The sequence below is a fragment of the Cetorhinus maximus genome, chromosome 3, assembly GCF_964194155.1.
Source record: "Cetorhinus maximus chromosome 3, sCetMax3.hap1.1, whole genome shotgun sequence".
In the NCBI taxonomy this organism is placed as follows: Eukaryota; Metazoa; Chordata; class Chondrichthyes; order Lamniformes; family Cetorhinidae; genus Cetorhinus; species Cetorhinus maximus.
In genome coordinates this window covers 182,903,111-182,925,423 of record NC_135881.1, presented here as the reverse complement: position 1 = coordinate 182,925,423, position 22,313 = coordinate 182,903,111, and the positions used below count along the sequence as shown (strand labels likewise).

General features: G+C 41.5%; 1 protein-coding gene across 1 annotated transcript in view; it reads right to left on the bottom strand.

Annotated features, from left to right (window-relative positions):
- dap (death-associated protein) overlaps nt 1–20,453 on the bottom strand; it is a 62,176-nt gene extending 41,723 nt beyond the window's left edge. The window contains exons 1-2 of the mRNA XM_078539361.1: nt 20,280–20,453; nt 10,148–10,250 (exon numbers count right to left, since the gene is read on the bottom strand). Coding sequence (XP_078395487.1) covers nt 10,148–10,250; nt 20,280–20,334 — 158 coding nt within the window. The 5' untranslated portion in view covers nt 20,335–20,453. The remainder of the gene's footprint in view (nt 1–10,147; nt 10,251–20,279) is intronic.
- Between the last annotated feature and the right edge of the window lie 1,860 nt (nt 20,454–22,313).

Genomic DNA, 22,313 nt, shown 5'->3' with positions numbered 1-22,313 from the left:
CAAAGCAAAAAGGCTGTCCTCATATCAACGTCAGCCAAACTGCCTACCCTGATAAGAGCCAGCGGTTCCTTGACTCAATTGAACAGGCACTCGCTGGCATTCCCACACAAGCAAAATGGAATGTACTTCAACACACCATCGAAAATACCACACTCAACATATGGGAAGCAGGTGCTGAAACACACCAACAGGCTAACACTGCTGTAATGCAACACGTCATTGAAACAAAGTGATCTGCTCTCATTAATTCCAAAAGAGATCCAAGCAAGAATACTCTGAATGCACTAACAGCTGCTTGAAGTAAAGCCAAACAGTCTGCTAGATGCTGCGTCATTGTCCAATGGTTGCAACTTTGCCAGGATACCCAGGTGTCCTTTGACACAGGAAATGCTTTTTAAAATTATTTCACAGGGTGTGGGCATTGCTGGCAAGGCCAGCATTTGTTGGCCCATCCCTAAATACCCTTGTGAAGGTGGTGGTGAGCCATCTTCTTGAGCAACTGTAGCCCATGTTGCGTAGGAACACCCACAGTGCTGTTAGGAAGGAAATGCCAGGATTTTGACCCAGCGACAGTAAAGGAATGACGATATAGTTCCAAGTCAGGATGGTGTGTGGCCTGGAGGAGAACTAGCTGGTGGTCATTTTCCTATGCATCTACTGTCCTTTTCCTTGAAATTTGTCCTATTAACTCCAACACTTGCCACTCCACCAAACAAGCACCACAACCATCACTGGAGAGTGATGTTCAATTTTTTATATTTAGAAATTCATTTCATTTTAAAAGTTATTGTAAGGAATATGCTGTACGAGTCCAAAAGAACTTAACTGCAGTTTACACATTAATTCTTATAGGAAAATCTGATTCGCTTATGTTGTTTGGTTTAAAGATGAACTCTTTTAGGTACGCTACTACAATGTTAAGTGAGGAATTGCTGTCCAGCATTTTGTAATACATTTGAGGACATGAAAGATGCTATTTAAATGCCATGGAACATTTTCTACAAAGGGTCTGCATAAATGCAAGCTATCGGCATTGTTTATTAGAAGAAACCCTTTCTCCCTAATGTTCCATCAAGCTCCGGGCCAAATCCAACTCCACCAGGGGCCTTTGCTCAATAGAAAGAATTCCTCAAATTCAGTTTTTATAATTCATGGAGCATTCATGCCCAAGCAATGTTCCAGTAGCAGATTTCGCAAAAGAAACTCTAGACGAATGAAATTGGATCACTTTTATTAAATGTACACACTTCAAAATACTTTGAAGGGCCATACTAATTTTGATTTTACTTAATATTCATGGAATGGATGGTACTTTCCTACTCTAAGATTAGGCATGTTTTGTTTTCCCAATAACATGGCATGCCAACCAAGTTTGCCCGCTTTATCTGCACTATTAAAAAGTTATTTCATAGGGTGTGGGTGATGTTGGCAAGGCCAGCATTTGTTGCCCATCCTAATTGCCCTTGAGGTGATGGTGGTGAGTCACCTTCTTGAACCGTTGCTGTCTCTGTGGTGTAGGTACACCCACAGTGCTGTTAGGAAGGGAGTTCCAGATTTTGATCCAGTGATGATGAAGGACCAGCGATGTAGTTCCAAGTCAGGATGGTATGTGGAACTTGCCGGTAGTGGTGTTCCCATCTGTCTGCTGCCCTTTTCCTTCTTGGTGGTAGAGGTCGTAGGTTTGGAAGGTGCTGTCAAGGGAGTCTTGGTGAGTTGCTGCAGGGCATCTTGTAGATGGTACACACTGCTGCCTTTGTGCATCAGTGGAGGAGGAAATTAATGTTTAAGGTTGTGGATGAGGTGTCAAGCTCCGAGTGTTGCTGGAGTTGCACTCATCCAGGCAAGTGGAGAGTATTCCATCACACTCCTGACTTGTGCCTTTTAACTGGTGGACAGGCTTTGGGGAGTCAGGAGGTGAGTTATTCACCACAGAATGATCGGCGCAGGCTTGGAGGGCCGAAGGGCTTGTTCCTGTGCTGTACTTTTCTTTGTTCTTTGAATTCCCAGCTTTTGTAACCACAGTATTTTTAAAGCTGATCCAGTTCAGTTTCTGGTCAATAGCAATCCCTAGGATGTTGATGGTGGGTGATTCAATGAGGGAGAGGGTTAGATTTTTTTTCTTATTGGAGATGGTCATTGCCTGGCACCATGGTGCGAATGTTACTTGCCAATTATCAACCAAGTCTGAGTGTTGTCCAGGTCTTGCTGAATATAGGCACAGACTGCCTCAGTACCTGAGGAGTTACAAATAGTGCTGAACACCGTGCAATCATCAGCAGATATCCCCCCCTCTGACCTTATGGTGGAGGGAAAGTCATTGATGAAGTAGCTAAAGATAGATGGGCCTCAGGCAATACCCTGAAGAACTTCTGCAGCGATGTCCTGGACTGAGTTGACTCACCTCTAACAACCCCAACCATATTCTTTTGTGCTGGGTATGACTCCAACCAGTGGAAAGGTTAGGGTATTTTTTTTTTTTTTGAACCCGATAGGTTTATACAACAATTGACGATAGTTTTCACGGTCACCATTACTGAGAGTGGCTTTTCAATTCCAAATTTTTATCAATTTAACTTGTTAATTAATTGAATTTACATTCCGCCAGCTGCCATGGTGAGATTTGATACTGGGTTCCCGAAGCATTAGTCTGAACCTCGGGATTACTTGTCTAGTGACATTACCACGCCACCATCTCCACTTATTCAATGACTTATGCACAAGAATCTGCACTGACTGCGTATAATGTATTCAATTCAAACTTGATCTCAGGACCTTTGGCAATTACCTCATTAGTTCTCTGATACCAATGCCTTTTTTGTTGCATTTTAAAGACTACAGCAGAATACTCTATTCATCCCCTGGTGAAAACCTTGTAGGCACTATTTTATATCTGGAGAACCTATAAAAAATTTTTATTAACGTAATGCAATATCCTGTTTCTTTTTGTTAACTCCATTAATTGAGTTAATGTTGTTTTTATCTTTTGGCTCCCAGTACTGAATACAGAGGTTGTAAATTTGTACAAAAGCCTAGGCTAACATTAAAATTTCATCATCTTAAATCAGCTGAAGCTCTTGTGCTTGTGTTATAGGGTAAAGGCAATGCCAGGGCATCTTATCATCTCTTTGATCACAAGTTGGTTGAACAGGCTGGAGCTCTTTTTTCGAGAAATAAAAGAATACTGATGGTTGACCTCTGTAAAATTTTGAAGGCACTTGATAGGATAGAGAGAGAGAAAGTTTCCACGCATGAGGAGTCCAAATTAGAGTCCATAAATACAAGATACCTGCTAATAAACCCAACAGAGAATTCAGGAGAGCTTCTTTACCCAGAGGTGGTTAGAACATGGAACTCACTATTGCATGGAGTAGTTGAGGCAAATAGCACAGATGTATTGAATGGGAAGCTAGCTAATTACATCAGGGCGCAAGAAATAGGCAGCTATGGTGAAAGGGTTAGATGAAGTAAAATGGGTGAAGGCTTGTGGGGGGCATAAACACCAGCATAGACCACTTGAACATAATTGCCATTTTCTGTTCTGTAACTACATTAAGTTACATAGTATCTTATGGGCTGTAACTGCCAACTAGCATCGGAAAGTGATGGTCCGCAGGAATTAGAAGAAATAAATACATACTTACCTGCCCTTAAAAATTACACTAACACTTCCAATCATCAAAGCTGCTTGGGGCCTACATAAAAAGACTCCATGCAGGACCCAGTGAAGTACAGCTCCGGCAGATACAAGGAGGTCACGTCCCCTTCTTTATGGTGGTGGTGGTGGTGGTAGGCTAGGCCCTCGTGGGGTCAGCCTGGGTGTTTACAATAGTTACCCAGGAGTAGAAGAGGTTTCAATTCTTCTAACCTTTTCTGAGTAACTATTGGTGTAACCCCATTGAAACTATCCAAAGTTTGCGATTTAAACCACAGGGCAATTGTCCAAAGGAAGTTAGCACTTCTGGGAAATTGCCGTGCAAACCCTTATCTGGAAGTTTCCGAGAGGGATTCCCCAGGACATCTTTGGGTGCCCCCCAGATCCGACGCTGGGGAGCTTGGAAGTTACGGCCCAATTTGTTTTTCCTGTACACTGTTCTCTTGCTGTTATAATCCCACCCATCACCTAGCTGGACAACCAAAAAGAGTCCTTTTGCTTCTTCCCTGCTAGAATTAAAATCGACCGTCAGTGAAGCAAAGGCAGATAGTATACCCTGAAATAGCATTGCATTTTGAAAAAAATAGTGATGGGATATTAACGGCACTATATTGTTATAACAACCCCCACCCCCACCAACCAATCATACTATCTCCGAGGGCAGTGCTGCACTGATCTCGCTCATGGAAACATTTATGGGAAACCAAGGGTTGTTCTTTTTCTCCAGCTTGTGGCTTAACTTGTTCTTGTTGTTTCGTAATGGATTGTCCTCTCTTCATTACAGTTGCAATCTGCTCATTCCTACCATGGCCACATGACTGAAAGCTAAAGCCTTGCTCAAACCAATAGTAGTTTGTTCACAAATCACCACTTTCAGTCATGTGGCCATCCACTGCAGAGTGACATCACATCGCAGTTTGTTAATAGAATCCAAGCTGGTTGGTGAAGTCAAAACCAAGACACGAAGCTTTTCTTTACTAGGCAAGTGTTCTGATTTTGTTCAGTCTCATACCTCACCGCCAACACCCAGTTTCCCAGCTGTCCCCTGTTTGTGATCAAATTTCTTAGTTAAACAATGCCCTTCACCAGTGTATCTTAACAATATAATTAACATACTATTAACACACTTGTCTCTGGTTCAAGTTGTTAAGTTGTTCAGATTTTTGAACCATTCTAAATTTTGTTCAGATGGTTTGAACCAAATTTTAAACCCCACACTTTGCAAAATAGCCCTGAATATCAAGCTCTCCTAAAAATATACAGGTTTCACATGACTGACCCCTGCATATCAACTGGTATTAGGAAAATCTCCAAACTGGGCATGCCAATCCCATACCCATTTGCTGGCACATTTTGGCTACCACAGTCAACTGAGTCCATTACTCTATCACTTTTTGCCCTCTTGGTCCATTTTTGTAGATGATTGTTTTGACAGAGGCCTGGTTCACAGATGCTGAAATCTTGCTCCTCACTGAAGCCTGCCCAGCTGCCTACACTTTCTACCTTGGTATCTCCCACTACTCCTGATACTTTTACCTCCTTTCAACCAAACCACTTGTTCCACCCCTTTCATCTCTTCCATCTACTGCTAAAATCCTCGTCCATGCTTTCCATCACCTCCAAATTCAACTATTCTAATGACGCCCTGGACAGCCTCCACCTTCTATAAACTTCAATTTTTCCAAAATTCTGCTGCCCGTCTTCTTACTTGCATCAAGTCCCAGTCACCTATGAACAGATGTGACTCAGTGTGCTAAGAATTACGCTGACAACCAATTTAAGATGGTCAGTAGGGCTCGCAGTGTGGCACATGTGTGTATACTGGAAGCTACATATATTAATACACAGGGCCCTGTTCTTTGCAAACAGAAAGATGATGTGCACACATTGCGCATGTTTCAGCTTCACAAAATAAGTGACAGCCATTCACTGACTCATTCCTCAGGGCAATGTCTTGACCAATCAGAGTCAAGCTGCCTGGTTTAAATTTCAAACACTTGACAGTTAACTGTCAGCCACCATCATTTGCTGCATTCTCCATGGCAACGCCTCTACCAAAGTCCACTTGCCAACCAATCGGTACTCTCTTCTCATACAGTATACATTTGTTGTTTCCCTTGACATTTTCTTGCAAATTGTCCTGATGAGTGAAAGGTGAAAAGCTTCGACAAAAAAGTATTTTTTTCAGAAATACTCAAGTTCTGTTAATACCAAATGACTAAAATCCATATTTCTTTTGTGTGAAAGGTGCTTCCCGATTTTTCTCTTAAATTACCTAGCTCCAATTTTAAGATTATGTAGTGACAATCCCCGAGAAAGACTTCCCTCGAAAGCCCTACCCTTTTATTACCAAGCAGCAGCAAACTTCTTATTCTTGTTGTGGGGCTACACCCTTTCATTTTTTAAAAATATGATTTTTCAACTTTCAAGTGACTGGAAATTTTGCAATTTGAACTGCGACAGAGCAAACTGCTCAAAAAATGCAAGGCCACAGTCCAAGTTGGAGAAACCAGCAAATCACCCCGAGGGGATCATGAAGATGGAGACATTTCCTATAACCCTGATACCTATCAAAACTCATAACTATCACAGGAAGAGACATTACAAAGTGCAAAGTACTGAGTATTGAAACAATGGCTGCCATAGACAGATACACCCAAAACCTCTTGGAACCACACAATGGGTGAAGTATTTCAAGGCAAGGCTGCCCAGCCATTAGCGAGAGATTGCAAGTGACACAGGCAGTGTAAATAAAGTCTTCACCAGAGAAAACCGGCTGAAGGCTGTTCTCTCTCCATCTTTCTCTTCTGAAATCAGTGTGTCACCTGGTTCGAGAAGCCAACTCTACCAAAAACCTACCAGCGAACTGAGATCTCATGATAATTGCAACATCTCTACATCTGACCACACCCAAGAAGCCAGCTAACCTAAATCGGTTGCAACGTTTAAAACCTATGCCTCAAGGACAATCAAAGGACACTTAACTGTATATTATTTTACCTTTTTAAAAATTGGACCTTAACTCCCCTTACTTCTGATACCTGTGTCAGAGAGTTAGTGAGTGTGCGTGTGGGTGTGGCATGCGCGGCCTAATGACTATATGAAAGCTGAATGCTTGACATCACGTTATTATTTTTTCTCTTGGTTTAGTAGTTCATAAATTTGCCCTTTCTTTGAGTCAAAAAAAACCTCGCTTGATTGGCTCCTTATTGCATAGCTTAAATAGTAAAATACATTCCAATTTGGAAGAGGCATATCCTCGTAAAAAAGAAACTTAAACCTTTGTTGTCAGACTAAATGGGGAGGTTGAATAGAGGGGAGGCAGTTCATCCCTTCTCACTTGGTCATAACATTCCATGTACGTCTAGCCGGTTTAGGTCTTTCTTTCTATAAGCTCCCTCCTACTCTCCTCAACTAAGTCATTGTAGCTTCAATAACAAGAAAACATGGTGCAGCTATTCTGTGCACGTCTTTCCCAGTTATTTTGCCCAGACAAGCTTCGTCCAATCCCTCATCATGTTTTTTCAATCTTGTGCTTCTAATCTTGAATAGTTAGTTAGCTTTCTCCTAGAATTTACAATCTATAATCATTTTGCCAAATTATAATACACATGGTTGCTTTGAATCCCTTCAGTAAAAAAGCATTCTCTTAGCATCAATGCTACAGAGCCTAATGGGCCTCATTTAGAGCAATGTATTCCAGATCTGTAACTGTCAAATCACAGACCAGAGCTAAAACTACTTTAATTGTACTTTTGGATATCTCCACATGATAATGAACCACATTTATCCACTTATAATCATACAGCCATCATTTATCTATGCATTGATAGCAACTTAAATCCCCAAGTCTTCAGCTGCCCCACTTAAAATCTGTATAGCCAGATATTGAGTATACCTCAAATTATTATTTCAGCCACTTCCAAATCTATAATCATCAGAATTGATTTTGACATCCTCTTACAGCAAGTACATCTTATCCCATTGTTTTTCCCACAATTATCTTCCATTCACTTTATACTGCAATGTTTTCAATATCATGTTTTTTTAAAACATCAAGATTTTTATCTACTGTTGACCACATTTTGTGGAAATTTTCAAGTGTTGTGTGGTGTGAAAAGTAAATCTCACAGCACAAGTACTGGTGTTAACAATGGGTTCCATTTAAGGAGACATTTTCTGTTTCTCGAGTACATGCCCAAAGATGCAACAAAGCAAAGCAGAGGTGATGCTCTAAGGATAACCCTAATTCTGCCAAATATCTTCTTTGTGTGTGGGAGCTTAGAATACAGAGTCTGTGGCTGGAATAATTCTCTCCTTTTTTCAAAAAAAATCATTTTCTCTCTTGTGCAAGTAAAAATAAATAAATCTGACTAGGGTTTAATTGAAATGGGAGATTTTGGGTCCAATATTCCAAGCACTCATTCTTAGCAGCAGTATTTCAAGATCGAGCTCTGCATTGATAGAATCCCAAGTACAATTTCTAAAGCCCTTCAGTTGCATCAAAAATTTCTAAGTTTCATTTCACATTCAACTTTTTGCAAAGATATAACTACCTTACTTTCTACCCTTTATCCACACGTTCATTACCCTCAAATGAACTTGCCTCTGCTTTAACATAATTTTTTTGGTAACTTCTATTAATAATAGTTACTTGAGCTTTAAACATTTCTTCCAACGCTAACTCTGCATTCTGTTCCGGTAGTTACCCGTGCCTTTTGGTCCCTGTTCCACCTCTCCCATTCCTTCGTTCCCTCTTCCCATTAGCAGCAGGTCTTTCAGCTGCCTCAACCTGCTCTAGGATTTGCAACCTTCCAGCGTCTCTAGGAATTAAAGATTAATCACCAGGGCTCCTGCTGCAAGCAGCAGTGGAGAAAAAAGTCAGAGACTTTTTAAGAGGATGGAGTATTGTTAGCAGTTTCTCTGAACTCTTAACTATTAGTTACAAAATTATTACAGGTGGGGTGGTTAAAGAAAAGATATCATGCAATGAAACCTCAAGGGACCCATCCAAAGTTAATATTTCTACGAGAGCTACCTCCCTGAGCCTGGCTTAATCTTGCTCTACCTTGAAAAATTTTCTCAAGACCCATCTTTGCAACCAAGCTTCTTCCTAATCTTGTACCCATGTTTCCTAACCAGTCCCTCATCTAGTCCTATTTATTTTATTCTTCCCACCCCCCCCACTCAAAGTCCTCCCATCTCATTACAGCAAAATACCTTAGTGGCTTTCAAGTAGAAATAACCTATGTATATATGCAAGCCCTTGTTGACTCTTCTAATTAATTTTTAAAAATTCTTTCATGGGACGTGGGCATCACTGGCTACACTAGAATTTGTTGCCCATCAATAACTGGCCTTGAGATATGCAATAATTCAAAACAGTATTTACATTTGATGGAGCAATTTTGGATGAGCAGAATGCTTCTTGTGTAGTGATGATGATCTGGAATGCACTGTCTAAGGAGCTAGTGGAAGCAGTTCAATAATATTCAGAAGGAAACTGAATAAATACTTGAAGGGTAAAAATTTGCAGGGCTATGGGGAAAGGGCAGCAAAGTGAGACTAAATGATAGCTCTTTCAAGAGCCAGCACCAGCACAATGGGCTGAACAGCTGTATCGTTTTATGATTCTATAATAGTTCATGAGGTTTCCTGGATCAGCATCCTTAAGATTGGGAGTAATTTTATTCTTACACTTCCTGTGAGTAATATCAACAGTTAGGACAGTTCCATGAGAGACCATGAGCAGTAATCATGTTTATTTTAAAAGTGGTGAAAGCAAACACAATCCAAAAAGGTTAATTGAGTGCACTTAGCAAGTTGAAGAGATATTAATTTCATTCGATAAGATCAAATAGCTTTTCCACGTTTCAGTTTACCTTAGCCAAGCAACTGAAGGCGTATCAAGGTAGGGTAGAGTGGAACAAAAATGGATAAAGAATACTATATTTAGCATTGGCTGGTGAGGTGGGTACCGATTCTCTGTATTCCTTCAAGGCAAAGATGGACTGGCTTTTGACTGAGGCAGAGATCGCGGCATACCAAAGGTAACACACTTCACAGATATAGTCCACATGATCTCCTGAACTGGTTTTTATCACCCAAAGACAGAAGAATTGTCCGCAATTGTTCCCCGATTGCTCCTGGGGTTTTTCTCTTATTTTGTCCTTCTAAGGATATTACTGGCTGCAAGGGGTTGGGTGAGGGGCTGGGTGTTTAGTCATGGTGCTCTGGTGTGGGGACAGGCTGGATCCACCTGCTGGCTTCACATCCCAGTCAATTCCATATGTTCATGCAGTCCCTAAATGTCTTTCCACTCATGGTGCCAACTATTCTTAATTGTAGCATTATCACATCATCTGCGCTAATCTCATACGGTAAAACATACCTGTAACCACAGGGATCAAAGTCACCATATCAGCGCACACTCTGCTTTCTCTAGCACATTTAAGGACTATCGATTTGCTCCACTTGGAGATAAGTCAATCTCACCTGTTGCTTTCCCAGTCTTCACTCTCTTTATCTTTCTCCACAGCAGAAGCCTGGTTCACAGGGCCCTGATGTTTCTTCACGATCCGCATACCGCCTGCTTTGACTGGACAGTGAGAATAAGACCAGGGAAAGAAAGAAAGAGGGGGAGGGTGGGCAAAGAGTTGGAGGAAGGAGGCAAACCCCAGTGTAACAGAAGGAAAGGACATCAGGTGGGGGAGGGGGAAAAAAAAGAGAAAGTTAACAGAATAAAAATGGACAAATTACTGGATATCTCATTGTTTCAGGCAAATTGTATTTTAAATCATAATCATTTACAAAACAAAATCATTGACTTCTTGTTTTTAAATTGGTTGTGAGTATGAAGTGCAGCTTAGTAACAAACTGTGCCTTTTGGGAAAAGCCCTTATTCCTCAAAGTACAGATTCCAAAGTTACCTAATCACCTACATCTCCTTATGGCATGTGGTTTCTCCTCAAGACATGGAGTGGAGCACCTTCCTGAACTGGGCAAAGTTCACTGCTACCTCAAAAGCACGCACACAAGAAATCAGTTCATCATTAAATCCAGTGCAAAAACAAAAATACCTGGAAAAACTCAGCAGGTCTGGCAGCATCTGCGGAGAGGAGCACAGTTAACGTTTCGAGTCTGAATGACCCTTCAACAGAACTAAGTAAAAATAGAAGAGAGGTGAAATATAAACTGGATTAAGGGGGGGTGGGACAAGTAGAGCTGGATAGAGGGCCAGTGATAGGTGGAGATTGCCAAAAGATGTCACAGACAAAAGAACAAGGAGGTGTTGAAGGTGGTGATATTATCTAAGGAATGTGCTAATTAAGGGTAGAAAGCAGGACAAGCAAGGTACAGATAGCCCTAGTGGGGGTGAAGGAATCAAAAAAGGCTAAAAGGTAGAGATAAAACAATGGATAGAAATACATTTAAAAATAATGGAAGTAGGTGGGAAAAGAAAAAGCTATATAAATTATTGGAAAAAAAAAGGGGGGGGGCGAAATCGGAAAGGGGGTGGGGATGGAGGAGAGAGTTCATGATCTAAAACTGTTGAACTCAATATTCAGTCCGGAAGGCTGGAAAGTGCCTAGTCGGAAGATGAGGTGCTGTTCCTCCAGTTTGCGTTGAGCTTCACTGGAACAATGCAGCAAGCCAAGGACGGACATGTGGGCATGAGAGCAGGGTGGAGTGTTGAAATGGCAAGCGACAGGGAGGTCTGGGTAATGCTTGTGGACAGACCGAAGGTGTTCTTTTGCCCATCTTTTGGTTATCTCCACCTATCACTGGCCCTCTATCCAGCTCTACCCCTCCCCCCTTAATCCAGCTCATATTTCACCTCTTTTCTATTTTTACTTAGTTCTGTTGAAGGGTCATTCAAACTCGAAACGTTAACCGTGCTCCTCTCCGCAGATGCTGCCAGACCTGCTGAGTTTTTCCAGGTATTTTTGTTTTTGTTTTAGATTTCCAGCATCTGCAGTTTTTTTGCTTTTATATTAAGGTGGCCCTTTGCTGGTTTCTAAAGCACTCCTAATCCTCAGCCTTGCTACACTGAAGGAACGAAATAGTAGCCTTGCTACTATTTTTTGTAACATGACGAGCCTCTTCTTTTAGTCTAATATTATCCTTAACTTTCTGAGCAAGCTACGGCTGGATCTTTCTTGCTGAGTTTTTGTTTCTCAATAGAATGTATTTTTGTTGGATATTCAGAATCGTTTCTTTAAATGTTTCCCACATTTGTTTACAGCATACCTTTAAATCTATTTACCCAATCAACCTTAGTCACTTCGCCCCTCATACCTATGTAATTGGCTTTGTTTAAATTTAAGATTCTTGTTTGTGATTGGAGTATGTCACTTTCAAACTTAACATGGGGCTCAACTGTATTAATGATCACTAGTTCCCGGTGGATCTTTAACAAGGAGATTACACATTAGCCCTGCCTCATCACACAATACTAGATTTAAAATCGCTTCCTCCCTTGTTGATTCCACAATGTATTGGTCCAGGAAACTGTCAAAAACATTCTATAAACTCATGTTTTAGACAACTGTGTTAATTTGATTGCTCCGATCTATATGAATTACTACACTGCCTTCGTTATATGCTCCAATAATTTGTTTAATGCTCTGTCCAACAGTTTATCTACTGTTAGGAGGCCTATAAGCTACTTTTCTGTATCATGTTCTGACTCTTGCTATACCTAATTTCCACCCATGATGATTCTGATAGTCAGGAGGGTGGGTCAGTAGTGTAGCTATCCAGGAGCTGGAAGTGATTTTAATCCTTCTAACTTTTTCTGGGTAACTATTCTGCTAAGGGAGTCAGAACCATCAGTCTCTAATTTAAAATTGGAGTATCAGATGGTTCCCAGTACAGGGTAATTGCCCATCAGAAGTTTATACTTCCTAGCCAATTCTGTGCAGTCCTTGCCTGGGGACTTCCAGGGGAGTCCCCCAGCGCATCTTCTGGGGTACCTCCCAGTATGACCCTCGGAGAATGGAAGTTCTGGGCCATTAAGCATCTTCTGAGCAAAGATCATTCCTCACTTAATATTCTTGTATCATATTTTATGACCTTCTCCTTTGCCATACTGTCTTTCTGAAATGTTGTGTACCCTGGAATATTTATTTCCCAACCTTGGTCACCATGTAACCACGTCTCTGTAATGACAAATAGATCCAAACCATTTATCTCTATTTATACCATTAGTTCAATCTATTTTATCATGGGTGCTTTGTGCATTAAAATAAAGAGCATATAATTTCTTTTCTTTTTAAACTATTCCCTGCATGGACCTTATTCGTTGATGCACAATTACTGGTAATCTCGCTGTTCCTTCCTGTCCCACTCTGCTAGTCTTTACCCACATTGCTATGCTGTCGCGTTGCCTCAACTTTTCTTTTAGGATTTCTAAATCTCCCTTCACCTGAAACCTCTCCCCGCCACCCACCACCACCCTATTAGTTTAAAGCCCTATCCACAGCCTTAGTTACATGGTTTGTGAGGATACTGGTCCCAGCCCAGTTGAAATGGAGCTCATCCGAATGGAACAGCTCTCTCTTTCACGAGTACTGGTGCCAGTGCCCCATAAATCAAAACCTCTTCTTCCCAAACCACTCTTTGAGCCATGTGTTTAATTCTCTATTTTTTTTGGCCTATGCCAAAATGGCTCAGCTAATAATCCAGAGGTGTTTAATTTGGGCCCTAACTCCTCAAACCCTCAGCAGAAAATCATTCCTAGTTCTACCTACGTCATTGGTTCCCACATGGACCACGACAACTGGATCCTCCCCCTCCCAATCCAAGTTAATGTCCAACCATGATGTCCCTAACCCTGGCACCAGGCAGGCAAGACAACTTCAGGTTTTCTGGTTGTGGCTATAATGTGCTTTCGGCTGTATAAATACAAGTCCTTCTTTTTCTCTTCTTAGACATTGTGAGCAAATCAGGCAGAAAATCATTTTTTTTCATTTTGTTTTAATTTCCTTCCAACGTTTTTGCTTTATAAAAGGCTGTGAGACTGGGTGGGGTTGTTGCAGAAAGTCTTGTGATGAGACCTCCAAGAATACATTCCGCCAGAATTGGCAAATCTACCATGCTTTTCCGGAGTGGAATTCAGCAAAGGTCAGATGCTTCAAAAAAAATAAGGAGGCAGGCTAGAGATGGACAACAGTGTAAGGGTATGCTCAGGAACATGTACCACAACTCCTTGTAACTAGATGGAAAACAACACAGACATAGAGGTCAGGTACTAGCCTGTGATTCTCAAACAAAGGAAATGTATTTGGCATAGAGACAGACCAGGGGAGAGGAGGGAGGGGGCATTTTCATAGCAACATTGTGACCTCGGATTTGTTATCGCTGGTTTTAAAACTACCTACGCAAAGTTTATTTTCCCACTTTAAAAGTACAAAGTATGATGGGCTTTTGATAACTGATAAACTAGTCATATAGACCTTAGCAGGGATAACCTTCAAATATGGCACTACAATACTAATTTTAGGAGGCAAGGACAGGTTTAACCAGTAAATGCTTCTGCTATTCAACAGGAAACAGAATTGTTTGAGCTAAATTACCATGCAGTGATTCACATGTAAAATCCAGTAACAAGCCAATGTTTGTGCTTCTCTCAAAAACATTTATCAGGTTAAAAATAAATAAGTTGGAACTGGAGAGATTTTTGAACTAAAAATGCTACCTATGCAACTACAAAATTTTCAAGGTCTTCCATTATGCAAATGAAGGATTTATTTTTCTGTTAATGGAATGCTTATTGAAATGTGTAAGTGCCCATCCTATATACTGCCGCCTTTTACCAAGACAAATCACATTCTAATCCTGCCTCCCAGATGAATGTCACTTGTGTGCTGAACATTAAAATGGCTTTCAAGCCAGTCAATTATGTAGTCATTCCTCACATCACCCTTGGAGATTGTCAAGACAGCATACATAGAAACACTTCTGTCTATGTACAAATTAACAGAGAATCCCAAAGAGCATTTACACATAACCTAGGTCAGTTGATTAGTTAATGTTGAATAGGGATTTTATTTTATAGGGAATAAGTATGGAGGTCAGAATATATGACGACTTATAATTTTCTTGTCTGCAGCATTTTACAAAACTGCCAAACTAACAGCCAAAGCCCCAAACAACTTAAATTTAGAATAAAAGAAATGAAAGTCCATTTTTCTCTTTCAGATACTGACTGACCTGTTCATTTTCAGTTTTTCATAGAAACGTACAGCCCAAAAGGAGGCTATTTGGTCATTCAGACCTGTGCCCGTTCTTTGGATGTCATGCTTAGTCCCGCATCCCCGCTTTTTGTCCGTAAATCTTGAATTCTTCATCAAGTACCTGTCTAACTCCCTTACAAGAGTTATTTATGGAATCAGCTGCCATCACCTTTCAGCTTGAACATTCCAGATGCTGACAATTGAGATTGAAAATAATTCTCATTTCCCAGTTATATTTTTTTGCTAATGATTTTAAATTCATCACCTCTTGTTACTGACCCAATCAGCAGAGGAAATAGCTTTCTCCATCTGCTTTATCCAGACGCCTCATCGTCTTGGAAACCTCTATTATTAAATCACCTATTAGCATCTCTGTTCCAAGGAGAACGGATCTCAACTTTGCCAACCTCTTCTCATAACTGAAGTCCCTCATCCGTGGTAACCCTCCTCAGTATCCTAAGGCCTTTACTAAATGTGGTGATCAGATTTTTTTTCTACTATTTGTTCATGGGATGTGGGTGTGTTTGGCTAGGCCAGCATTTATTACCCATTCCTAATTGCCCTTGAGAAGGTGGTGGTGCACCGCCTTCTTGAACCTCTGCAGTCCATGTGGTGTAAGTACACCATTAGTGCTGTTAGGAAGGGAGTTCCAGGGTTTTGACCCAGCAGTGAAGGAATGGTGATGTAGTTCTAAGTCAGGATGCTGTGGGACTTGGAGAAGAACTTGCAGGCGGTGTATTCCCTTGCATCTGCTGCCCTTGTTGTTCTCGGTGGTGGAGGCCACAAGTTTGGAAGATGTTGCCAAAGGCGGCTTGGTGGGTTGCTGCAGTACATCTTGTAGATGGCATACATTTCTGCCACTGCGCATTGGTGGTGGAGGAATTGAATGCTTAAGTTGGTAGGTAGGATGCTAATCAACCAGGCTGCTTTGTCCTGGGTGGTATGGAACGTTGAATGTTGTTGCAGCTGCACTCATTCAGGCAAATGGAGTATTCCATCATACTCCTGAATTGTTCACAATACTCCACCTGAGGTCTAACCATTGACTTATAAAGTTTTAGCATGACCTATTTGCTTTTACATTCTTTGCCTCTATTTATAAACCTAAATAGCCCATATGCTTTGCTTCAAACTAGCTTTCAGGATTTGACTATAAGACACAAGGTCCCCCTGGTCATTTGCACTTTGCAAACTCATGCCGTTTACCTTTCCATATTAGTTCTCCCATTGTGCATCGCTTCATAATTCTCCATATTCAATTCTATCTACCATGCTTTTGCACATGGCAGCATCCTGTTTACATTACCCTGAAATCTATAGCTACTATTTTGCCAAGTTTGGTATCACCCGACAAACTTAATGATGCTGCCCAACATGTCCGAGTCTAGGTTGTTTATACAAATTGAAAAAAAGAATAACTGACCCAAAACTGGCCAGTGAGGAACACCACTGCAAACAGCCTTCCAGTCTGAAAAACCCATATCCATCACCAAGCTTCCCATCACTGAGTCAATCTTGTATCCATACTGTCACTTTCCCCTTAATTCCATTGACTTTCATCTCCTTAATAAGCCTATGAGGCACTTCATTGAATGCCTCCTGAAAGTACATATATAAAACAACTACCACACTACTCTGCATTGTATGAGGTTAAGGGCCATTTACGGCTACCGCTATGCATGATAAGTGCTTGGGCGAAATCAAACCACAGTTAACAACTGGAAAGGTTAAAAATGTTAAAAAACAAAGCTCAGTTTCTACATCACACCCAAAAGTGGAAGTGCTCTCAAAATCTCACAGCACAGAAGGACGTTCAGCCCGTTGTGCTGTGCCAACTCTTTGAAAGAGCTTTTCAATTAATCCCACTCCCTTGCAGCTGTGGCTCAGTTCATAGCACCCTCGCCTTTGAATCAGAGGGTTGTGGGTTCATGTCCCACTCCTGGAAAACCAAGAACTGTGATTGTACTCGAAAAGAGTTGCAATCTGTGACTGTTGGTAACTCAAAAGAGTTTCCCTTGCAAATTTCTCCCCTTGAAGTAATTATCCAATTAGGTGGATGTTAAAATGCAGAGGTAGATTTTAACCAATTATCAGCCCCAGTGCAAAGCTTCATTTGCCAAGCAGGAATGCCAGTAGGCACAATGGGTCCAATGGCCACCACCTGTACGGTTAAATGATATGTAACAATTAAAGAACATAGATGATGCTAACAGCTTAGCAAACCTTCCATGTAAGTGGTGTTGTATATCTTGTATCTCATTCCCCACTACTACCTTTTTTGTGCATTAAAGTCACATTCCTTCAAAGAAAACATTTGCTGTTTGGGAACATCAGAGCGGACAGTGTAGTAAAAGATCAATAAAAACTACAAATGTAATGATTCTCTCTGCCATTGGTGGGAGAGTTAACTCGTGAAAGCCTGCATCTGCAGGTCAACTCTTCCAGCTTTCATTTTTTTAAAAAAATGGCTTCCTCCAAGGTCTCATGTCTGATTGTAACAAAAACAATTATTCATTGGAAACAAGATTCTAATGCAAATTTCTTGGACTGCCAAGTGAAGTTGGGGTTAAAGATTTAAATGCAGCTGTTCTGAATATGGGGCGAGATGGGGAAAGGTGGACAAAAGTGGAAGGATACAGACCTCAGATCATGTTTGGAAGAAAGTAAAATTAGACCATATTATCTTAAGCACGAACCTAAAGTCAGAGATGCTAAAAAGGATCTTGCCAACTCTAACAGTTCCCAGGAACAACTGTACTATAGTGTCACATATACCCACACTGCTGTTATTGTGTCACAGAAATGTGCAAAATAACACAATCATCTGTCACATTAAAATTCTCACAAGTGCTTCCAAACCATTACTTATGGTACACCCTCAACATTCCAAAAACTGGGAAAAAAGATAAAGTCAAACCTCCAATTACTCACAGTCAACAGGTGGAAAATCTAATGCCCCACTAGCAGCAGATTTAGAACTCATACAAATTCAAAAATTATGTACCTTCAAATAGTCCACTTATTAAGACTGTATATTTTGAAGTCAGGGTTCCCAAAGTGAAGAGTGGTGTTGTACTGAAAAAAAAAGTCTATTTTTCACCTCTTACTGATCTGTCCTACTTCCACCTCACCATGAGGTGTCAGCTGTGGCTCAGTTCATAGCACCCTCGCCTTTGAATCAGAGGGTTGTGGGTTCATGTCCCACTCCCGGAAACCAAGAACTGTGACTGTACTCGAAAGAGTTGCAATCTGTGACTGTTGATAACTCGAAAGAGTTTCATATTGAGGTGTCAGCTGTGGCTCAGTTCATAGCACCCTCGCCTTTGAATCAGAAGGTTGTGGGTTCATGTCCCACTCCCGGAAACCAAGAACTGTGAATGTACTCGGAAGAGTTACAATCTGTGACTGTTGATAACTCGAAAGAGTTACTGGCTTATTTTTGAGGTGTCAGCTGTGGCTCAGTTCATAGCACCCTCGCCTTTGAATCAGAGGGTTGTGGGTTCATGTCCCATGCCTGGAAAACCAAGAACTGTGATTGTACTCGAAAGAAGTTGCAATCTGTGACTGTTGGTAACTCGAAAGAGTTTCCACCTCACCATTTGCCCTGCTGAAAGTGCTTTCATGATGGGTTGGGGTTCTAAAAGCAGCAAGGGCCCTTCAGCTCTTGCAATGTGGCCACTTTTCAAGCATGAAATGGGATAGAACACGCTTTGCTGATGGACATTACAGCCATCCAATGCATGTACACTACTTAGATCAGGAGTTGATTGACAGTAATCTGGAACAGGAACCTGAGCTGATGTTTCCCTTCCTCAGTCCAGGTACTGAGGTCAATTGTTGTACTCTAATGTCACTCCCCAATTAACTAACGCAGCACAACATGATTGGTGTGACCTATGAAGCATCTTTTAACGGACAAATTAAGTATTATGTGAAATTCATCTGAGAAGCAGTATTTTGAGATCGCCACACCCCTTTGGCAATTGCAAACAGGCCAACAAATCAAATAAATGCTGATCAAATGCATCTAATTCTTGAAAGCTGATCAGCATAATTTTTCTATCCATAATTGATATTTAAGCAGGTTTATCCCGCAACAAACATACATTTATATACCACCTTTAATGTAGTAAAACATCCCAAAACATTTTGCAGGAATGTTGTCAAACAAAACTTGGCACCGAAACAGAGCAGAATATTAGGACAGGTGAGCAAAAACTTAATCAAATGTTTTAAGGAGTATTTTAAAAGGAAGAGTGAGGGAATTCCAGAACTCAAGGCCCAGGCGGCTGAAGACATAGCAAACAATGGTGGAGCAATTAAATTCAGGGATATACATGCTGTACAATTTTCAGAATTGGAAGGGGTGCACAGATCGCAGATGATGACAGGGCTCGAGGAAGTTCCAGAACTTGGGCAGGGCAAAGGCCATGGAGGGATTCGAAAACAAGAATGAGAATTTTAAAACCGAGGGAACAAGTAGGTGGATTGTTCAAAATAAAAACAGAAAATGCTGAATAAAACATGCAGTTTTGAAGAAAGGTAATCGACCCTAAACGTTAACTATTTCCCTCCCCACAGATGCAGTCCGATCTGTTGAATGTTTTCCAGCATTTTCTCTTTTTACTGCCTGGTTCCAGGATTCACAGCATTTTGCTTTTGATTGCTAGACAGTTAAATCTGCGTTTGTAAAAGCAGCCATATTTCCAAATCCTTATTTGTGGAACATTAAATCACGGACCAGAAATAGTCGGAAGTGCCCACACTTGAAACTTTAACTTGTTCTCTGCACGGACACTGACAGACAGACCCGCTGAGTGTTTCCAGCAGTGTGTCTGTTTATGCTTCCGATTTACAGCTCCTGCCTCTTGTTTGCTTTTAACTTATAGAAGAGTCTTCTGCTGACAGATAGATTTGAAACTGCCAAACTATTAAAACGCATTCTCAAAAACCCAAGATCTTAATTTTAAGTAAACATCCACAAAAGTGAGACCTAATTGCCACAGCAATTTGTACAACCTTCGATTATTTATTTCTTTCCATTGACCCCTTACCCTGTCCCTCCAGACCAGGCATTTCTTGACCCTTGGACAACAGGAGTAAATCATGTTCTCACTTCAATGTTACAACTTAAAAAGTTCTGTTTCGAAAGTGAAACGCCAGTCGCCAAACACACCGAAGAAAAGGATATCTTGAATAAATTTAAACGAGAGTTGGAAACTTTAGGGCTACACTGATCTGCAAGGTTGCATCACTGCAACTTTCTCTTCCATATTTATTTACGTTGAGTGAACTTTGCAGCCAATGATTCAGAAAAAGGGGAGAAAAACACAATTAATCCCGTGATGCCACAAGCCGCCCATCTTGACAACCCATGGATTAATACATACCGGCAGGAAGGTGCCCCGCTTTGGTTTCCACTTTTTCCTTGGGAGGTGATGACATCCTTGCCCTTAGCTACTTTTTCGCTCACTCGCTGCTACAAAGTGGCAACGTGGCTACATACACAGCAACACCTCCCGAGCATGCGCACTTTCCAATTCCTCCTTCCTCTCCATCCCATGGTGTCATCATACGCGGGGGCGTTGCGTCATTGCGCAGTCGCAGCGCCGTGCCAGGCCATGACATAATAGGGTCTGGGAGCTGGGAAGGGAAAGACGGCCCACGTGGGAATGCAAAGTGGCTTGTGACGTCATGCGCAGCCCAGCCACTTAGAGAAGCCACCGGAAGTAAAGAGGCCAATCGGAAAAAGAACCAGAGGGGCGGGGGGAGGAGGGAGGAGATCTGTTTGTTTTGCACAGTTATTGGGATGTGGCATGGATTGTCAGAGAGGCTGACTGGGTGGAGGTAGATCCAATAGCAAAAGGGCACTGGATATCATAGAAACATAGAATGGTTACAGCACAGAAGGAGGCTATTTGGCCATTTGTGTCCACGGGGGCTCTCTGCAAGAGCAACTCAGCTAGTCCCACTAAGATAAAAGCAAAATACTGCGGATGCTGGAAATCTAGAACAAAAACACCTGGAAAAACTCAGCAGATCTGACAGCATCTGCGGAGAGGGATACGGTTGACGTTTCGAGTGCGTATGACCTTTCATCAGAACTAAGACATATAGAAATGAGATGAAATATAAGCTGGTAGAAGGGGGTGGGACAGGAGAACTCGATAGGGGGCCAGTGATAGGTGGAGGCCAAGAAGAGACTGCCAAAGATGTCATAGACAAAAGGACAAAGGGGTGTTGTCAACACTTATCATTGGCCCCCTATCGAGCTCTCCTGTCCCACGCCCTTCTACCAGCTTATATTTCATCTCATTTCTATATGTCTTCGTTCTGATGAAAGGTCATACGGACTCGAAACGTCAACTGTATCCCTCTCCGCAGATGCTGTCAGACCTGCTGCTTCCAGGTATTTTTGTTTTTGTTTCAGCTAGTCCCACTCCTGCTAGCCCTGCAATTTTTTTCCCTTTAGGTTTGAATTCCCTCAGGGGCACAATGAACCTGCTTCCACCACACTCCTAGACAGTGCATGCCAGATCCTAGCCACTCACTGCACAAGGAAAATTTTTCCTCATATCGCCTCTGGTCCCTTTGTCATTTACCTTAAATCAGTGTCCTCTGGTTCTCTACTCTTATGCCATTAGGAACAGTTTCTCCCCATCAACTCTGTCTACCACCCCTCATGATTTTGAATATATGGATATGATTTGAATAAGCCGATTCTGGACTGGTTTGGTCTGTTTAGCCATCAAAAGAAGTGAGGGAGATGACCTCATCTGACCTCACCTCACCAAAGTTCCAGGGCTGCATCCCTATCATTCCTTACCAATGAAAGGGTGCCAAAAATATATTTGAAAGGAAAAAATTGCAGGGAAATGGAGGAAATGGAATGAATAGTTCGCTCAAAGAGCTAGTACAGGCATCCTGGACCAAATGGCCACACTCTATGTTGTATGATTCAGTTACCCGCCCTTCAAATAACCAGCCACCATAGTTGCTGTTAGGGGAAAATTAAAAATGCTAAAAGAGAACACTGTAAGAATTTACTGAAGAACACTTCAAATCTCCAAGCAGCCATGGATGTTAAACCTTTTGACAGCTGAGGGTAAGCAGATGGACATTGCACACAAAGGAGCTTTGAGTTTGTGTGATTTACACAGTTTCAAGAGATGAGCTAATGTCCAGTCACAGGCAGAACCATTCAAGTGTTGCAACGATGCGGTGAAGCCTTGAGAGCTGGACTGGAGATAAAACATAACATAAAGTTAGTTTAGGTACACTCCTCTCTCAGATAGGGACAGGGCAGGTGGTTTAGCTTAGATATGGGAGGACATACAAAGACGAGAGGTCTTTTGATGAAACACAAGCAGTCATGAGTTGTGAGAACCAAGGTCTTTGTGTACGTGTTTTAATTTTGATTGGAT